At 42.1% G+C, this 20,202-nt stretch overlaps 1 protein-coding gene across 3 annotated transcripts in view; it reads right to left on the bottom strand.

Moving 5' to 3' along the window:
- Positions 1 to 20,202, bottom strand: part of stim2b (stromal interaction molecule 2b) — a 34,528-nt gene that overhangs the window by 13,328 nt on the left and 998 nt on the right. For 2 of the 3 annotated variants that reach the window (XM_054799914.1, XM_054799916.1), the window contains exon 1: positions 9 to 20,198. The exons of the other annotated variant lie outside the window; for it this stretch is intronic. In XM_054799914.1, coding sequence (XP_054655889.1) covers positions 9 to 156 — 148 coding nt within the window. In that variant the 5' untranslated portion in view covers positions 157 to 20,198. Of the gene's footprint in view, positions 1 to 8; positions 20,199 to 20,202 lie in introns of those variants that run through there. 3 annotated transcript variants of the gene reach the window in all.

The following is a 20,202-nucleotide window of genomic DNA, read 5'->3' as shown; positions in this document are numbered from 1 at the left end:
TACTTTACCTTGCAGGCATCTCTCCAGTTGCAACAGATCTAAGCATAAATACAACACCTGTATTGTGGTAACATGCAAGGGTGTTCGCGTGAGTCCATATTTAGCAGGGTGGAAAACACGCTGGTTGAAAATGATCGCTTTGTGAAAAAGCGGCATATCGGCGTCCACCGGTTTCCTCCTATGTATGCTACAGGACGATCTCCTCGACTATGCGCAGCTCGCGATTCAGTCACTTTTATTTTGTGACGGGAACTTTTTTTTTTTTCATTGTATGGCCTCTTTAATTTGCATTAGCGTACTTTCTCCTGCCTGCAGGGGAACACCACACCCATCATCTGCGACGCTACGCAAATATATATTCAATGTTCCAAACTCGCTGTCTCTTGTCTTTGCCTATGAGCTAGAAGTCCTCTTTGGGCACATGTCATAAAAGTGAGCAAATATGGTTTCTCGTCTCATACCGCAAAATGCCTTCCACGTCAGTCTGAACTGTGTCACCCAGACCGTGCCACATAAACTTCACGAGCGCAGCATCCAGTAGTGTCTCTTGTTCAGTGCAGCCGTACCTTCTGTCTAGCACACTATGATGGCATTTGCTGCAGCGTTTTCATGTCGCCTCTGTTGAGAAGCTGAAGAAGCAAACAGAGACATCTGATTGGAAGCCGGCTAAGTTTGGAAGAGGGCAACACAAGTAGACCTGAAGACCCTTGAACGCTGGCGATGAAACAGTGTCCCCAATAGCGATGGGAGCTGTTACACAATGAGGCTCTTCCACATGATATTAGAGTTATATAATGTGTAATGCTGAATCGGTTTGGCTCAACAGGCTGTTGTTTGGAGTGTTTACGCTAGCCATGGCCACACATAGTGGGGTACAGTTTATTATTATATATATATATATATATATTTGACATTTTTGGTGGTACAGTGGCACCCGCTTAAGTTGGTCACCCTGACGTCAGTCCCGGTCCACTACGTTATTATTTATTACTAAAAAGTGCTCGCTTAAGTCGACTTATGCTTTTCTCAAAAAAACATAAATGAATAAATTTAGACTCAAAGGGGTCATTTCTATGAAAACTGTTCCGTATATGTCAACGTATGCAGTATGGTCAACGTCATCATTGTCGCTCAGCAGCATGATGCAACGTCTAGTCACTAGTCTAGTTAGAAAGATTTGTACATGTATGAAAGCTTTATTGTCATCGTAGTCAACTTTACTGCAGCAGCTCTGTTAAAGTATAAAATATTGTATTAAGTCGTCATTTATTTGCTTATTAGCTTCTCCAAAACAATGCTATATAGCTTACAGTAAGACGCACTCCACACCTAAATGCAACCCTTCTTCTCTCTTAGGCTGGCTCTACCTGGCACGCAAACACCACCGCACCCTATCCCCCAACCCCTGAATCACAGCTCAGAACCACAGACAATACTCTTGCTACAATCCATCCATCCATCCATCCTTCTTGTATGTCACTTATACTTAGTGGGGTCGCGCGGGGTATGCTGGAGCCTATCCCAGCTGACTTTGGGCAAAATTGGCGGGGTACACCATCGATTAATCTGGTCACCAGTCAATCCTGTCGCTACAATATCACATGAAAACATCCATCCATCCATTTTGTGTATCGCTTGTCCTCACTTGGCGCAAGTATGCTGGATCCTATCCCAGCTGTCTTCGGGAGATAGACGGGGTACACCCTGGACTGGTCGCCCGTCCAATAGCAGGGCACATATAGACAAACAACCCTTCGCACTCACATTCACAACTATGGACAAAGTCTCCAATTAACCTACAATGAATATTTTTTTAAATGTGGGAGCAATCCGGAGTACCCGAAGAGATCCCACGCACGCATGGGGAGAACATGCCAACTCCACACAGAGATGTTCCACCAGAGACATAAACCCACAATCTCCTGACTGTGAGGCCAACATGCTAGCCACTGGGCCACTGTGCAGCCCATATGACAACAGACGAATCAAAAGAAAAATATGCACAAATGGAGGAAAACGACATCAACAACTGCTGTCGTTTCAAAAATCCTTTCTTATTGCCCCAATCTCGCAAAAGTCATAAGAAAATATGCAAGCAATGGACAGTTCGAAGGGCGTCGAGATAAGCAGCTTACTGCATCGAGTTAAAGTTGGAAACCACATCTGCTTTACAACTCCTCAGACTTTTATGTTGAAGTGATGTTTTTCCATGGACTAATTCTGTTGTGCCTGCGCACCAAACTCGTCACATATCTTCTGAAGCTTCGGAATAAAGACAATTCATACTTTTAGAAACTGTCATTTACAGTGACAGCACACACCTTCCCTTCCCAGGTGTCCTCTCTCTCTTTTGCGTATTTAGGGATAGTTATGAGGAACTAAGTGACAGGAAGTCGCTGCCAGTGACCCCAAGCATTCTGGCAGAGGAAGGATAGTAGGGGGTGGGGGTGTTTGACGTGTGTAAAATCAAAACAGCCGGTCCCAAAAGACGTCAAAATTGGAAAGCACTAGGTTATTTTTAACCCGGCAGGCTTGCGCTTGTCAGGATGTAAGAGCTCAACAATGGCAGAGGTCCCCCTCACACACATGCAGTGAGTAAACACACTTGTACAGTATTTCACTTAGCAAGCTATCAAAAAGTCCTTCAAAAGAATGTGGGAACTAAAACTGTCAGCATGAACTGGTTTGAAGTGTGTGTCAATAAGAAGTGTTGAGAGTGGAGGTTTTTTTTCACTTTTTAAAAGCGACGGACCCCGTTTTTGGGAGCAGCTGGGTGGCAACAATGTTGACTGGGTAATTGCGCTTGTACCAATAAATGCATGCTATAACAGGGGTCACCAACCTGGTGCCCGCGGGCCCCCTACGACCACATGAGGTGCCCGCAAACCTGCTTTCATTCAGGTTTTCAGTTAATAATGTGAGAACACTCGAAAGAAAAGTATTCTGAAACATAAAATGTGAGTTGTGGATACCAGCATTTTGTTAATGTTCTGGTAAAACAAGCATATTTGATCTGTTTGGGTTGAAATAAGGTATGAAAATCATTTCTACAAAAATGAGTAGCTTGTGGCCATTTTCATTTTCTAAAAGTAGCTCTCGCAAGTAAAAACGTTGGTAACCCCTGCTATACATCCACGTAACCAGAAGAACGTCAGCTAAAAGTTAGCCTCGATTTACATTGAAGTCTCATTTTTATTTTGATCCCAAGATCATCCATGCAGACCTTGTAGATTCAGAGAAAAACATAATTTACAGTATTATGGCCTTTTTTGGAGCAAAATGGCAGACACACAAAAGGGCTTATTCCTAGTCACCCTTACTAAAAACACTTTAAACTGTCTTAATTCCAGCACCAAGGCTAGATTTTGAACAACACACTTCCAATACACTATTTTGGGATCTCTGACACTGATCTACAATTGGTAAAACATAGTATAATTGTACACCTTTCCGCTTATGGTTTAAAGGAAAACTGCACTTGTTTTGGAAATTTGCCCATCATCCACAAACCATATGTGAGACATGAATACATACAGTATGTCTTTCTCTTTTTTGTGCATTCTAAAGATATAAAAACAGACAAGTCAGTACTGCACGTGATGGGAAACGCTTATTCCGCCTATAAAGCCTTCTGAAAAAGACTCCAACAACGCCCCATGTACATATAATGTGACGTGCATATTAACCAAGCTACAGCGACATTGTTATTATTAGTATTAACATTGTTACGCCGATCGAAGTACGTTACTGGCGCACTGACACTTCACCACGCCACAACGGCTAGCTACTAGCCAGCTACCGACTAGCTTCACCACACGCTCGCCCGCAGCGTGTCACAACGTCTCAGGCTAGGGATGTCCCGATCCACATTTTTTGGCTTCCGATACGATTTTTTTTACAGCCTTGCCGATCCGATCCAGTCCCGTACAGATCTTTTTTGTTTTTTTGATAATAATAAGCTTTTGTTACAAACATGAATTTGTGGAATTGAATATGGTTATGAAAATAGCTCTCAAAGCATTGGAAATAATGCAAGAAAAGTATTGCTGAATTTACTTTTTTACTACACAGCATGACCAACAATATTGTTTGGCTTTTGTAACAAACCTCTGTGAGTCAAGTCCCTAATCCAATAAAAGATACAATAAAAGATACAATTGGAAAAAATGGGTGCGCAAAATACTTTTAGGGTAGGACTGATCATTTGACACAATTTGTGATGTGATTTAGAATAAGATAAGAACTCTTTTTAGAATTCAGTTTTTTACCTTTTCCACTTATTTTACCAGCATATAGTGTGTGCTATTTGGGTTCATGACTAAAATGCAAAAATCCTTACATTTCTTGATGCTATACATCATTGGCCCATTTTGTCCAGTAATTGAAAATGGATGTAGCTTAGCTAACTATTCGAATGGGATGTCAGCCTCAGCAAGTATTGCTGCTAAATCTTCAAACAAACTGTAATGCCCGTGCTTGTGATGAAGGAAGATGTAGTCACAGATGTAATGCCAATAGCGTTATTAATGCAAGATATTTTAATGACACCCTTATTTTGTTTACACAATTAGACAAATGTGACAAAGACCGTTCTTATTTTGAAGGCCGGAATGTGTTGCGTGTCGCGAATGGCAATTGACGGTTGATTTGCGCTGGGTGCAAGAATAAAGATGTCTCTCCTCTTTTTTCAGTCCGAACCTGCACGCCGTCAGTGGGCAATGTAAAATGGTCCTTACGTTAAAGCAGTAAAACACAACACAGTGACAATATATACTTCCCACCTGAGTTGCGCACACACACGCACACACAGCTGCACTAGCTAAACTAAGCAAACCCCGCTAGCTTCCATTCACGCTCCGTAACAGAGGAGTTTCTAAGGTTTTTCGCCGCCTTTTCGACATGTTTAGTAATGTTTGTGCGGTCCCTATTATCAGAGCAGAACATCCCGTGCGAGCTCGCTACACCGTGACGCAGCAGTCTGGGCACAGTGAGAGGGAACTACTGCTTTAGCTACGGAGCCAAATATCCAACGTCCAACGTGAAACTAACTTCACCACGGTACACCGCAAACGTTTTCGAGTCGAGTGGCAACCAGCATTGAGGCACATTACCGCACCTGCAATGTTGCGGAGTGTGGGTCAAACGTGACGTGATGTTACAAACGTGATACGGCAACCGGATTGTCCCGATCTCATGGCGAAAGCCGATATTAACCGATCTTCACAAATACAGCGGAACATCAGCCGATCCCGATCCTGAAGATCGAATTGGGACATCCCTGCCTCAGACCACTACCAAAGAGGTCAGGCTCCATATTGGACCTGCCACCACTGCTGCTGTGTTTTTGAGTTTGGAAGAATTAACGCTAGGTGTTGACGTTCGTTTATATGTTGTTATGTGAAATCAATGCACCCAGGAAGGATGTTCCGGTAATGCTTAAAAGGACCAAAATACGGCAAAGTACTGTATGCATTACATGTTATGAAGAATGTACCTGTTAGTACATGGTCACAGCATGTATATAAAACCTTGTTGGAAGTTTTTGGAGGTGTTTTAATCGCGGTCTGTGTACGTGGCATAGGTGTGTCGCATTACGTGCAAAAATGAGCTGTCTCTTTTTATGTTTTTAGATATTTAGAATGCAGAGAAAAGTGCATGGAGTGTTCTTGGAGTGTTCAGTCCCACAGACGTGACAGTAACGCACCCTCATTATCGTGTTCCTTTTTAAAGTCGCGTGACCGATCATTTAGTTTCGATGGATTTCTATTCAAGTCACACAGCTGCAGGTCAAATCCAATCGTGCTGCCAATAGAGAGGATTGTCTGGGAAGCAATAGAGATCCCTGAGACACGGATCACAGTACGTTCCAGCAGGGGGGAACGACTATGACAGATGTCGGGAAGAAGAAGGCTGTTAGGTTGTGCTGACTGCTGCGCTTCCCGTAATCACAAAGGCCTACACGCCTACGCGCTGTCTCAAGCAGGAACATGTCTGAACACAACCAGATCCTGAACAGGCAAAACAATATATTGCATCTAAAAGGTGGTAGCGGATCATCCCATTTCCCTGTAATTGATTCAAGCTGCCGTCATTCTTTCAGGGAGCTGTGAGTGCCTCGAACCCCTGTTAAATAATCACTAATCCTTTCCTAGGCTTTTAGAAAGGCAAATAAAAAGGCATGATCCGCAGACACCCACTCGGTCAGATCCTAAAAACTTCCAGAAAAGGAGACGCTCTTTGCAGGCCAGGGCTTCTGAGGAATGCTTCAATAACGGTCCCCGAACACAAGATCAGCGAGGTCCGAGGACGACCACAGGAAGCCGGAGGGAAGAATGAGAATGCAAGGTGAGGTTGAAGACCGACCCTTCTAATTATCTCACTTAGTCTCTGACATGTTCTTTTGGCCGTAAGGGGGCAAGGAGGTCGGCGAGACTGAGACAGCCGGCAAATGATGCAGAAGTAAACATGCACAAGTCATTTACGGTTCTGTAAATAGCAAGTACGAATTTTGAAATGCATTTGATGATCGTCCAATTCCTGGGTTCCCAAAGTACATTGCGGTGGGGGGTACGTGAATAAAAAGTAAAAACAGCTTGCCTACACACTGAGATTTACGTAATGCGCTTGAACGCCTCATGTGAACAGCCGGCGGGTATGTAGTACGAGGCAGAAGAAAGGTGACAGCGTGTTTATTATTCTGTGTGTGTTAGATGGACAAATAAGTTTATGACATTGTGCACTGAAAGTGTTTAATCTTCAAGATTTTTCAAGAACATTGTGTGCTCAATGAGAGCTGGACTTCTTACATGGTGCTGTGACTAATTTGGAAGTTTTCTGAGCTGTATGAGTATGTCATTTGTTTGTTGAATGGACGCACTGTTGAATGGATCCCCAATGCTGCATGTGTAAGCTTCAATGAATAATGTGTCTTCTTTGTTCGGCAGTCCTTGAACACACCATGTGTGACGCAGGTCCAGACTTGGACTATGGCTTTCTCCGACGCTGCACCGACGTGTATTTTCTATTCTTCCTTTCACCTCATCCTTGTTCCCAAATGTTAATGCTGTGTGTAAATGCACAGAGGTGAGCTTTAATAACGTTAGCGGTGTGCTGCTGTGCATTTTTGCTTGGTGCGTAATCTCATGCTATATGTGCTCATACGTCCATCTGGCTCAGTAACAAGCCTCGTGTTGAATGAATTTACTTATTGATTTCTGAACGTTATGTGCCTTTGTTTTCATAATTATTTACACGTCCACGTGTAACATTAGTTGCATTGTACTGATTATTTCCATATTGTTGCAAACCAAAGCACAGCAAAATAGCATAAGATCAGTAAGATGAGTTCACCACATCTTACCCCAGCTTGTTGTTATAAATAAGCCCACCAAACGGAAGACAAACCTGCCAGGAGATATCTTACACCTTCTGTTTTATATTAGTAGCCTATGTGCGCAGATGAAAATTAAGATACATGATTTTTTTATTTATAATGTCATAATATGTCATATGTTTGACAATATATCAACGTTTCATTGCGTGGTTTATGTTTTTTACGTGTTCGGGATAGGGGGTACATGACTTGCAGTCAGATGTCTGAAGGGGTACTGTGAATAGTTTGGGAACCACTGGTCTAATTCATTTAGCTGTGTGACACAGGGACACCACACAAACTCTTCTTTTGCTCCTGTGTTATCACAAACACAACAGTGCTTTCTCACAACTACACGTTTGGCTTGGAAATAACCTCCCAAATGATTTTATTCGACATCAGCCACAGGAGGCGTTGAAACGAGCGAGACGTGTCGTTTGTGAAGAAGATGTGTGATGTTCATGTCCAGTTCCAGTTGGTTTGCATTGTTTGACTGCCACACAGAGCTCAGTCATCCAGCCCTGAAGATGCAAGATAAGTCTTTTTGTTATCCACTCCTGACCTAAATTTTAAGACCAGTTGAAAAATGGCAAGAATTTACATTTTCACTGTTGGATCTTAAGGAGATTCTAAGTAGAGCTTCAAAATGCACAAAGAAGAAATGGAAGCGAGACAAAACATTTTTTGAGTGTATTGCAAACAACAATTGAACTGAAATAGGCTGTTCATTAGCTGATCAAAAGTTTAAGACCATTCAGTTAGTCGCCTAAAATATTGCTTTGGGCATGCTTGATGCCAGTGTTTCCAGGAGGCTAGTGGAAATGTTGCTCCAGATGGGGTGGATGGCTTCTCTGGGGGCATCCACTGTCTGGCACTGATGTCCACGTTTGTAAACTTCCCCTGCCATCCATTCCCAAATATTCTCATTTGGTTTTAGATCAGAAGAACATGCAGGAGTGAGGTTATTCCTCTGGAAGAAGTCCTTTGTCATTACCACACAGACGAGGGCCTTCAGTCATGAGGGATGCCCCCAGCAACATCTCCACATAGCCAGCTGCCGTTTGACGCCATTTGTTCCATTGAAGGGAAAAGCACCGCAGATCATGATGGCGCCCCCTCTCCTTTGCCGTGAGGAAAACATCTCAGGAGGGATCTCCTTGTCATGCCAGTAACGTTGGAAGCCATCAGGACCGTCAAGGTTACATTTTTTCTCATCAGAGAATACAACTCGCTTCAACCTTTCCATGTACCATGTTTGGTGCTGTTGTGCAAATTCCAAACAGGCAATTTTGTGGCATTAAAGGAGGCGAGGCCTTTCAAAACATTAGGGTGTTTTGTCCTTAAAACCCTTCTCTCGCAGATGCTGTCTAATGGTTATTGGACTACACTCAGCACCAGTAACAACCTTTATTTGGGCTGAGGACCGCCCCGTGTCTTGACAAACAACCAGATCCTCCGGCTCAGGGGGGTGACTTTTTTTGGGTCTACCAGTTGACTTGTTGTTCCATAACTCACAGGATCTTTTAAGAAGTTTAAAATGACCGTCTTACTGCGTCCAACCTCAGCAGCAATGGCACGCCGCGAGAGGCCTTGCTTATGCAGCTTAACAGTTCGACCACGTTCAAAGAGAGAAAGCATTTTTGGCTTTGCCATCAAGAGATCATTACAGTGTGAATTACCTGACAAAAAAATCCCACTGAATCAACATTTTTGCAAAGATTTTGGCTTTTAAAAGGATGTGGTCTTAAACTTTTGATCAGCTGATGAACAACCTGTTACTCTTTAATGCTTGTTTGCAATAAATTGCTTACTCAAAAATATTTTTGTCTCAATCCCATTTCTTGTTTTTGCATTTTGAAGCTCCACTTAGAGCCTTCCTCAAATCCAACAGTGCAAAAATATAAATTCTTGCCATTTTTCAACTGGTCTTAAACTTTTTAACAAGAGCGTATAACAGCTTTGCAACTCCATTGCTGGTCGTAATGAACTAACAGCACAGTTTCTGGGTGCATCTTTGAACGTGGATGGGAACGTCACGCTATGATGACACTTGGGAAGGTTTGGGAAGGTTCATTGCTGGGTTTCACGCGATATCACATCCGGTTGGAGTCCTCACGAACTCAAACAGGTGGGGGGCAAGCAAGAGTATTCATATCTTGAAGTCATATAAAGTCGGAGCAAAAATGCCATATTCATGCGCTGTTCTCCCATGTGGAAATCGTTCAAATACATTTTTACGTTTTTATTTTATTTTTAATAGAATTTTTTAAAAATAGAATATGTTATCTTAAAGGCATATCTTATCTTAAATAGGGATTTGAGGAAAAGTTATTACTAAGCTTGTCCATCATAAAGGGAAAAAAGTTCAAGAAACAACCAAATAAGGCAGAGAAAGGTGGCTGTAGGGTGAGAAAATAAAACCAAGAATAAAACCAAAGTTAAAATATTGTGGGAACTCCAAAATGCTCATTAAAATGCAGAAAGAATTGCCTCACAACAAACTATAAACCCGGTCATGACAGCAACAAATGCTTATCAGACTTAAAGACTTATAATAAACTCATCTTGGACGAGAAATGGAGGCAAAACATTTGCTTGCCATCTACAAAATCTAAATTTATGCAAACTATGCTGGACAATCTAACACAACGTTGAGGCACAACCCAGCCTTAAAGCAACTGCAGACACCGAATTATATATGATGAAGAAAAGTACAGAAAAAGTTATAAACGAACTCCAACAACTAAAGATGTCACTGCATGCAACAATCCATCAAATACGGTATTTACGCATCCACAAATAAGTCCAACATTGTCTTTCAGGACCTAATTGAAGCCTAATTTGTGGACCCAACTAGATGTAAAGAAGTTATGTGTCCATATACTTTTGTAATTCTTTCATTCCTTGCAAGTGTAGAAGGTCTTCTTCTCTAAAATATGTATGCATTCACTCCATCACATTCAGCTATTTTTTGAAGATACCTGGCTCGTATATTCGGCTCTAAATCTTTATAATACTCTGACATCTGGCCCCCAAGTGAAGACCAGAAGTGACAGACTGCCTCTAGGTCACATGATTGCCACCTAGCCATTTTTCTAACCTCCCTGCTTGACAGGATTCTACTGTTTGTTTTGAGAGCGTTCCAGAATGTTATGCAACTGAGATAAGTCACGTCAGGATGGTATTAAGTTTTTATATCAACACCCCATTGATGCCGCGAAGAAAGCGGCTGCAAAAGGAAACAAAATGGAAGCCGTTTGATGTCCGCCTTGACGTGTAATATCAACTAGATCCGTGTCGAAGAGGTCCGAGGAAGTGCCTAGAGTCCACCTGCTTGTCCGGAAATTCCTCTGCTAGCTGTGCTAAGATAGAGATTTGGGCTCAGAGTTGTTCATGTGAATTTAGATCTTATGATTGTCTTTACAAATATTGACATCAAGCATGATTGGTGCATTGTGGCTTGTGTTTAATCTGGGGCAGGTGTCTTAAGATGTGTGCATACGAGGCCGTGTTTGGGCCCAGTTCACACTTCACGACTAATGTCCTGCACATTTGGCTAGTGCGAGTGCTATGACCCGCTCTCAAGTTCCCTTCTTTTGGCGCGACTGCAATAGGTGGGCATGATTGCCTGCACATGCACAACGTAGCCTTGTCATAGACTGTAATGCAATCGCTCGTCTCAGGTTATTCATGATAAGCGACACATTATAGAAATAAAGACTCAAAGTAATCCAAAACCCACTGAACAGCCACTTACTCCAGGACAACATTTGTGTGTGCGTAATAAAGTTGTGTCATTTATTTAATGTGATCGTTCCTCTCGTGTGTAAATTAATGGCAGCCACCATCTTCCATAATTAGAACGAATTCAAATAAGAATGGAAATAATCCACAATGTCAGGGAAATTGAGGTATTACAACAGCAAACATGTCAGGAAAAGGACGGCAGTGACGGCAGCCAGCGCAGTACGAATGGCCTAGCATGAGTACAACCTTAGTCTTAAAGAAAAGAGGTATCAGTTGGTAATCAAATAATGCTGTCTGGCATGCTGCTTGTTGACCAGCTTGTTAAAGCGCAGCTCAGACCGTTAACGGCAGTGAAATGGCATGCAGAGGAAATCCACACCTCCCACTGCCCCTCTTGCCCCCGTGGCTACAACGTCACATGCCTGACACTGCCGGAAAGTCCCTGACATGCGAGGGGACTGAACCCCTAAGAGGACAAGGCAGTAAACTTGTTGTAGCAATAAGGAAACTGTAGCTAATGACACACAGTGGATCTACCGGAGGTTACAAGCTCAACAGAGACAGTCTTGGGTTTCCGTGAAGGGCAAAGCTTTGGACCCTTATTGTGTTAGGTTGACAAGTCTTTGCAATGCAGGATCCCACTCTGAGAGCCCTAGCACCATGCTGTCCTCATCTGTTTAGAGGTCCAAAGTGCTATGACAACATAGCTGTCCTATGTCATAAAACTGATGAACCTGTCTGCAGCCAAAAGAGAACAGTCAAGTGAAAGCGGAACGTTGGAAGTTGCCATACACATTCTGGAGGTCCGGCGGCATGTAGTATTTCAGGCATGGTTGCTTCCGCCGCCGAGGCCTCACGCAGACTAGAGTCGCACCACGCCAACGAGGGGATCGACACCTTTAATGTGCGGCCAACAACAATCACCTGCCAAGAGGGGTTACGCGCTACCGCATAGCGCTCTACACTGCAGCAGTTGTCCACTTACAGTACGAGCGACTATCTGCTTCGAACCCTCAAGAATGTATAGTAACAGCAACATCAGCATTAGTCAGCCGCCCGGTGGAAAATAATCATGGAAAACTTCACCAGTAACTTTATAAATACTCTCTGAGGGGATCTGCTCTCGGGCCTCATTAGGTTGAATAACAACCCTAAAGCCCCTCAACTGAGACGGGCGGCAGCTGTCCACCTTTTGCCGACGTCAGAGCAACGACACAGCGCTTGACCTTTGCGGATATTAATATATCTGTATGGCAACAAACGTTTTGAGGACATATTCTGGAGTACTTTGTGGCAGCGTGGTGAACAGTCAACCCTCACGTACAGGTGGTCCTCGGGTTACGACCGTGTTCCGTTCCTGCGACTGTGATGTACAGCAAGTTGAGTTTTAGTGGAAGTCGGAGCTTATACCTTAATTAACACCTAAGTTGTCTTAGGTTGTCTTGCACACTGGAAGGGCGTTGCAAGGAGGGAGCGACAGGCTTATTATGAGGAGGAAGTCTCAATAATGAGACCACTACGTTCCTTACTTATCACTGTCCATTTCATAAACCTTTCACATGTCCATGAATACCGTCTTTATCCTTTGATAAAGGATGGTTGTGGCATTTAGGCGGCTTGGACCTGGCATGCAGCCATGTTGATTTCTCTACTGAGCGTTTTACCACGTCTAATTTCATGTCACTTCTCACTTTTCTTTTCTTAGACGTTATCTGGAAAGAACAAAAATGGCGTTGCCTCTTCTCAGTGAAGCAGTGACTGCGTATTACTTTGCCAACGTACTCCGCCTACGTATTCTTCCACCGTTCGCACGTAAACAGTTCTCTTTTTCTTTTTCACAGTATTAATAACTGTGAAACCTTGTACCACGGAACACCTGAAACGAAGAGCACCTGTACTGTCTGTTGTCGCCCCGAGCTCGGTCATCAGTGCCACCCTACAGTAAGTCTGGCTTTCCTTTAAAATTCCAAAAACCCTTCATGCTGACAAAAGTGAGTACACCCCTCACATTTCATCAAGCATTTTGTTTTATCTCGTCAAGGGACAATACTACAAACCAGGGGTAAATCAACTTACCAGGGATACCACCGGAAGCTGCCATGAGCCTGAGCCTGGTAGCCGTAGGTGATTAAAAAAATAATAAAGTAAAACGTATAAAAAAGTATTCTTCAGTCACACTTCAGCTTGCTTAAAGGAAGTTGCTCTGTAACTCTCAATGAGCTGCTCAACACATCGGAACCGTCAAGCGGTCATTACTCAACATAATAGTCTGCCTCACTGCGTCATAAAAAAATAACACTATAACCATTACACAGCAACTTAACACACAGGTAGACAACACATACGGAGGGAAACAACTACGTTACCTGTAAACATGCACCTTAAGGAACTATGTACAAAAAGGTGCCACTAGACATGCTGGGCGTCGGCATCACTTCCACTTTTGTTTTGTAAAAAAGTTACATTTTTAGAGTTAACATTGTTTATTATTCCCCACCATAGTAGTAGTTGCCCTATGTGTGTTTACTTACCTGTAACATGTTGTGCAATCATATATGTGTTGGCACCGTGATTGTAGTTAGCGTTGTGGCTAACAGAATGAAAACAGAATGTAACTTAATTCATCCTAAAGTAGAGAGTTTCATAAATAAACGATCCTATCAGAGACCAGCATCATCCTGCAGGGTCATTATACCAGAAGCGGATGTTCCTCCCAGCCAGAGGCAGAGGATTTGTTTGTTTTGTTCAAACCATTAAAAAGGGAGAAGCCCACGTTCACGTTGAAGTGCTTGTTTCAGGATCACTGAAACATTCCTTGATTTGAAGACATAGCAAGAGATGATGCAAATAACCCTAGAGGCAAGGTAATTCCACTCGGTGTTCCTTCAGAAAACGGCGCACAAATTGCATCCGAGAGGGCACACAAAGATGTCTTGTCTCCTGCAGGTTGCACAAGAGTAGATGATGCAACGCGAGGGACAAGCGGAGGACGGGAATGTGTACTGATTTTTCACTGCTCTCCGGTCGACTGGGCAGAGCTGAGCGCTATGCCCGTCTGACACTGGCAAAAGGGCACCACAGTGGTGCCTTGGTTATCGTCATTAATCTGTTCCAGAAGGTCCGACTCAAACCAAAATGGACTCCAACCAAAGCAAATTTTCCCATAGAAAATAATGTAAATCCAATTCATCTGTTCCAGATCCCCAAAAATGTTAACACAAAATACATTTTATCGACAATAAAATAATAAAATTATTACAAATGACAAATAAACGGACAACTGAACATTTAACATCACTTTTACCTGTAGTTTTCTTGGGAAAAACAACCCATAAAACCATCAATTAAGAAAATACAGGGTTTAATTAATCATGACAGTGCGCCACTACAAAATAAAAGCCACCACACTTTAAAAATGAGAGTTTTTTTTCAACTTTAAAACAATTTGAAGTCATATATTGTATGAATGAAATAGATGCTACATAGATGCATTCTGTATGGAGGTTATTATTTACACACATATTGACCATAGTTAGTTTGAAAACCATTTAAAATATCATTAAAATGTTTCCCTACGCTTTATTTTGATAAGCATGCACTGGAATCGCCTGTCTGCCTTGCTGGCACTTGCGCATGTGACCAGATACGTGGCACGTCTTGTGTTGACTTTAGGTTTGCTTCTTATTATCGGGCGAATGAACAGTAGCCCGTAAAATGTGTCGTCAATTGACGACAGGTTGTCACATGCTAAGCCTATCCACGTCTACAATCATCATCGCAACTTTTTGAGTGTCACTTAGCAATCTTGCTCTCTTGTTATCCTTATAATACTTGGCTTGTCTTCAAACACTTGTTGTGTGTCGAAGTCGTGCAACAGAAACAAGTCACGTGTGCAGCTTTAGTCAGACTTTATCACAGGGGCCTCCAACAGGTAGCTCATAATCTAGCAGTAGCTCACTAGCTGATGTTAAGTAGTTCAAGTGTGTGTGCACGCAGCCAATGACTGAGCCGCTCCGTCACATTTACAGACCTCTGAAAGGACGACGGTCTTCTCTTCAAGCCATAAAATTCGGAGGTCTTGCACCCTTGTTTCGGAACTTTCTCTTTTGTGCGGTCCATGAGTTTGTTACGTCTTGCATCGCCCTACAACTCCTAAAATGGCGCCTTCGGCCCACAATGCATTAAGCGACCACGTGCAAGTATCGCAAGATTTCGTCTTGTGCCCGTGATCCAAGATGGCGGTGTAACAAACTGGACGGTATTTTGGACGCTAAACAAGTGGGCGAACGCAAGCCAAGGCAAAATTTCAGCAAATATTATGTTTGTTAACGCACTAACCGGGGCGGATGTTAACCGAGGGACCTCTATACTTCCTGATGAATCGATACATGTTATTATATTTTTTATTTTTTTTTTACTTTCTCCAAAATCCAGGAAGCGGTGGCCTGGCTGGATCTGGCCCGGGGTTTCTCCACTCATTCAGGTGTCTTCCTCTGTCAATGTTAGGTGTACAACACTGAGCTTATTTGCAATCACAGCCCGCAGCGAGAGCATTAGCATTTTAAATATTCCCGACATACTCAAAAGCTGTAACTCTATTATCAATATTTGAGTCACAGCCCCTTTTGAATCACCTCTTGTTTGAGTCACTTCGCAACTGGCTAGGGGTTTATTAGTTCTACTCGGAAGTGTTCCGGAGCGTCCCGGATACGGTTTGGAAGGTTTCAATGTTGTCCTGGACACGGTTTAGTGAAAATGGGTAAAAATGTAAAGGAAAAGAAGCATTCTCATATTGTTGTAAATACCTTCAAAAACAGAAGAAGACTGGAATGATGGAATGGAATGGAATGTGTTTTGGAAAGATGACTTTGCATTTGTCACATGCATCATTATATAATATACGTAGTGCCATGAGACTGCACTAAATCAATGTTATTATTTTTTTGGCCATTTTTAGAGCGCTGGCTTTGCAATACAGTGGAACCTCGGTTAGCGTCCGATGCAGTCGGCATGTTTTTTGGATTGAAAACATTGAAAATTTACACCACAATTTTGCCTCAGTTAGCGTACATACAGTATGACACGTGTATTTTTGTGCTATCATTTTGTGCTATATTTTTTTTTAATCAGAAAACATCCTTCCTTGTTGGCATACTATTGGCTTGCAAACAAAATGGCAACCGGAAGTTACCTCACTCATCTATGATGTCATCAGCGGTTGACTCTTAAAAATGTTAACACAAAACACGTTTTTATAGTTTTAGAATTACAGTTGAACATGTATAAAACAATTCTAAATGTGTATAAACGACAAATGAAAGGGGTAAATAAATATTTAAGGTTACTTTTACCTTTATTGAAGACTACTGTTCTCAAAGACACGATGTTGGTTGGTTTAATTTATTTTGAACACGCATATGTCCGAAAAGGAGTAGGAAGAAGCAGAGCTTATTTAATCCTACCCCCTCTTCGTAGCACATCAATTGCTAATACATGTGTGTACATACAAACACGTGCATACATATATATACACCTACATCTGCACCTACACAAGTACGCACATATTTACATATACAGTATACAGGTACACAAATGATAAAAAAAAAGGTTTTATTTTTTTCTTTTTCCATTTTTTCCTCCTTCTCCTTTCCTTTTCCCTTTCTATTTATCCTGTCCTTTCTCTCCTGTTGATATCCACATCGTCTTTAATGTTGCACTGCTAGTGACGCTGGGTTTGTATACAAGAGTTCCTTTTATTAATTATGTCGAGGTTATTGCTATGGAATGTAGTCCTTCTCGTTGTATTGGTCTGTCTTGTAGGGTGTTTCCTCCATTATGCTTATTATCATAGTAATATAATGTTTAATATGCATCCAGATCACTGATATCTTGGACAACAAGCACTCTTGCGACTCCTGGACTTCCTTTTAGTTTGATGTAGATTTTCCCGTTAGTCCTCCAAGTGTTTTGAATCTTTCCTTGCTTCCTCAGGTCTCGTGCTTTCCTGGCGATGTCGGAATTGCGTTTTGTGAGATGCTCGTTCATGTAGACGTTGTAGCAGCGTGACGATGTAGCAGCGTGACGCCACACAGACACCTTCTTCCTGTTTTGTCATGACTTATTTCTTGACAATAGTGTCAATAGTGTTTCTCACCTTTTTTTAATCAAAATGCTGGCACTTGCAACTTTAGTTAGCTCCATTTTGGGAAACACTATTGATGTCAAAAGAGGACGGTGGTGGCGGTTGATCTCGCTGCCACATCGTGTCTTTGGGGACAGTACAGTCAAGAATCACGTCTTCAGTGAAGGTAAAAGTAACCTTAAATGTTCATTTATCCCTTTCGTTCATCATTTGCATGCATTTATATGCATTTCACATTGTTTTCTGCATGTCAAATTATAAATGTAAGACTATAAAAACATGTTTTGTGTTAACATTTTGGGCTTTTTGGAATGGATTCTTTGGTTTTACATTATTTCTTATGGGAAAAATGGATTCGGTTAGCATCCGTTTCGGTTAGAGCAGGGGTCGGGAACCTGAACCTGTAGGCTACCGCATTATTCAGTAATAATCGAGTTTTGCTGTCTGACCCGGTAAGTATAAGAAGGACAGCTGGCATTGGCTCTGGCCACCTGCAGTGCGGTAGAAAATGGATGGCTGGATTCAAATGCATTTTCAAAATTATACGTTGAAGGTTATTTTTAACATTGTGATTTCTGTAATGTTTTACTTTAAAATGAAAGTAAATAAATACATTTTACTGTGTTAAGAAATGTCTGAGAGCCAGATGCAGTCATCCAAATATGTTCCCTACCCCTGGGTTAGAGTCAGACCTTCTGGAACAAATTAACGACGCTAATCAAGGTTCAACTGTAGGTCTACTTTTATATTGTGTGTAGCCAGGAGGTGTCCAGGTTTAAAAGACATGTAAATGGATGGAAAGCCCCTGCATGTTATGTCATGAGGTTGACTTTGGGCACCTTTTGGAACCTTCATCAGTGCAACACCTGCATGATGAAACGTGTACTTCTTGTTTACATAGGCAGCGGGACCCATTTGTGTAGATGAATGCACACCGTACAGCAGGGGTGCCCATTACGTCAATCGCGAGCTAACGGTCAATAGCGAAGATAGTGTGGGTTGATCACATAAACGTCGCTTTGTAGATGTCATATTACATCAGTCAGCTGACATTAAGCTCACCTCCTGATTCGCTTGTGCTCCCCCTGCGGCAAAGATTAAAGAGATAGTTCTGATGTTTTGACATTAAGTGGTATGACATCCCCATCAGCAGCGCACAACATCAACAGTGACTTTTCCCCCCCACTTGGTCGCGCGAGTCCAGTTCTGGTCGAATTTCCGTGATGAGGAACGTAGTTCCGCTTAGTTGCTGGGTCATTTAAGTAAAGAGTTTGGCTTCTCAAAACAATATGCTTTCAAAAGAGTAATACATGTGCATCACAAAAATGCCTACTGGGAAAAAAAATCAGACCTCACAAATCACCCAGCGTTATATTTGTCGCCTCTCCATTCTTGTGTATGTGACGAAGACGCTCGCATCTTCTTCCGCTGTGGAACACACACGTGAAGGCTCCGTCACGCAATTGTGAGGTCTGATTTTTTTTTGAGTAGGCATTTTTATGATGGGGGCGGGTATGCCACTGTTGAAGTAGTACACTGCTGATGAGGATGTCACACGACTTCATGTCAAAAAATCCGAACTATCCCTTAAAGTGGTGAGCAGACGTCTCAAGCTACACACAGAGATGCAATTTCATATTTATTATTCTGATAAAGGATAAACTAACTCAGTGGTAAGATGCCCGTTCATTTGTAGTGGCTGATTATATAGAAAAAAAGTGGACTGTTTGATGGCTTTGCTTTGCGTCCTGAACTCCACTATAGAAATGCGTGTTTTCTAAACTGCCGCCCGTTAAACTATCTCATGATTAATTGGAAAATACGCCCATTGCTGAAACCTTAGGCTTCGCCCGCATTGTCTTTTGCAAAATCATTTTTGTTTTTTGTATATCTGTAATGTTTGCTAGCAAATGCTAACTAGATGTAATACATGAACTGTGTGTCTAATGAATGCTACGTACTGTAGCTATTCTGACTGACATACAGTATTACCGGTACTCAAATTATGTACACAACTATTGAGGAAATACGTGTCATTATCTTTATTTTCATATTGAACTGAACTGTGAACGACTGACTGATCTGCTTTGAAACTGTGAATGTGAAATACTAATCATTAGCATAGTAGTGTCAAAGTTTACCGGTTAGATTTGTATATATACAGTATACGTGTCATACAGTAGGAAGAGAAAGATCATGTCAACATGCTGAAAGAGTTTGTGCACCCCTGATATTATACATGTACATAAATACTCTTATTTATAAATATTGTAAATACATTTATGTATTTATAAACATATTTTCTATGTTTATAGCAGGAGGTAGGTCTTTGGGACTTGGTCATTTTAAAAGTAGGTCGCAGGCTGAAAACATTTCCAGGGACAGAGAAATACATCTATGTCCCCAAGTGGTACAAAATTTGTAGCTGTGAGACTACAAAATCACAGATCATTCATTTGTGCACCTTCCCCACCACTGTAACACCTGCGTGACTACACATGTACTACATGTTTGCATTGTGGGACAGCGTAGAGTCCATTTGTGGAGATGAATGTACCCCCCTTGCAGTGTTTTTCCAGGGACAAAGGAGTACTTGTATGTCCCCAAGTAGTACAAATCCATAACTTTGAAGGTACAGAGTCACTGACAATGATTTAACATTCTCCATCATTGTAACACCTGCATGACGACACACGGACTACAGTTGGCATAGGGGCACAGTGCAGAGTCCATTTGTATAGATGGATGCACCCCTTGCAGTGTTTTCCAGGTGCATGTATGTTTAAGTGGTGCAAAATGAAGAGTACAAAAGCACTGAAAAGGCTTTTGTTGCACTGTACATGTACAAAAAAAGGTGCATCAGGTGCACCTTGAAGGCTCGCAGGGCATTCCCAGGCATTCCCCATTACGACACGGTGAGGGAAGCGGGTGTATCCGACAA

Source organism: Dunckerocampus dactyliophorus, chromosome 15 (genome assembly GCF_027744805.1).
Source record: "Dunckerocampus dactyliophorus isolate RoL2022-P2 chromosome 15, RoL_Ddac_1.1, whole genome shotgun sequence".
In the NCBI taxonomy this organism is placed as follows: domain Eukaryota; kingdom Metazoa; phylum Chordata; class Actinopteri; order Syngnathiformes; family Syngnathidae; genus Dunckerocampus; species Dunckerocampus dactyliophorus.
The sequence above is the reverse complement of the archived record's forward strand: the minus strand, read 5'-3'. Positions and strand labels throughout refer to the sequence as shown.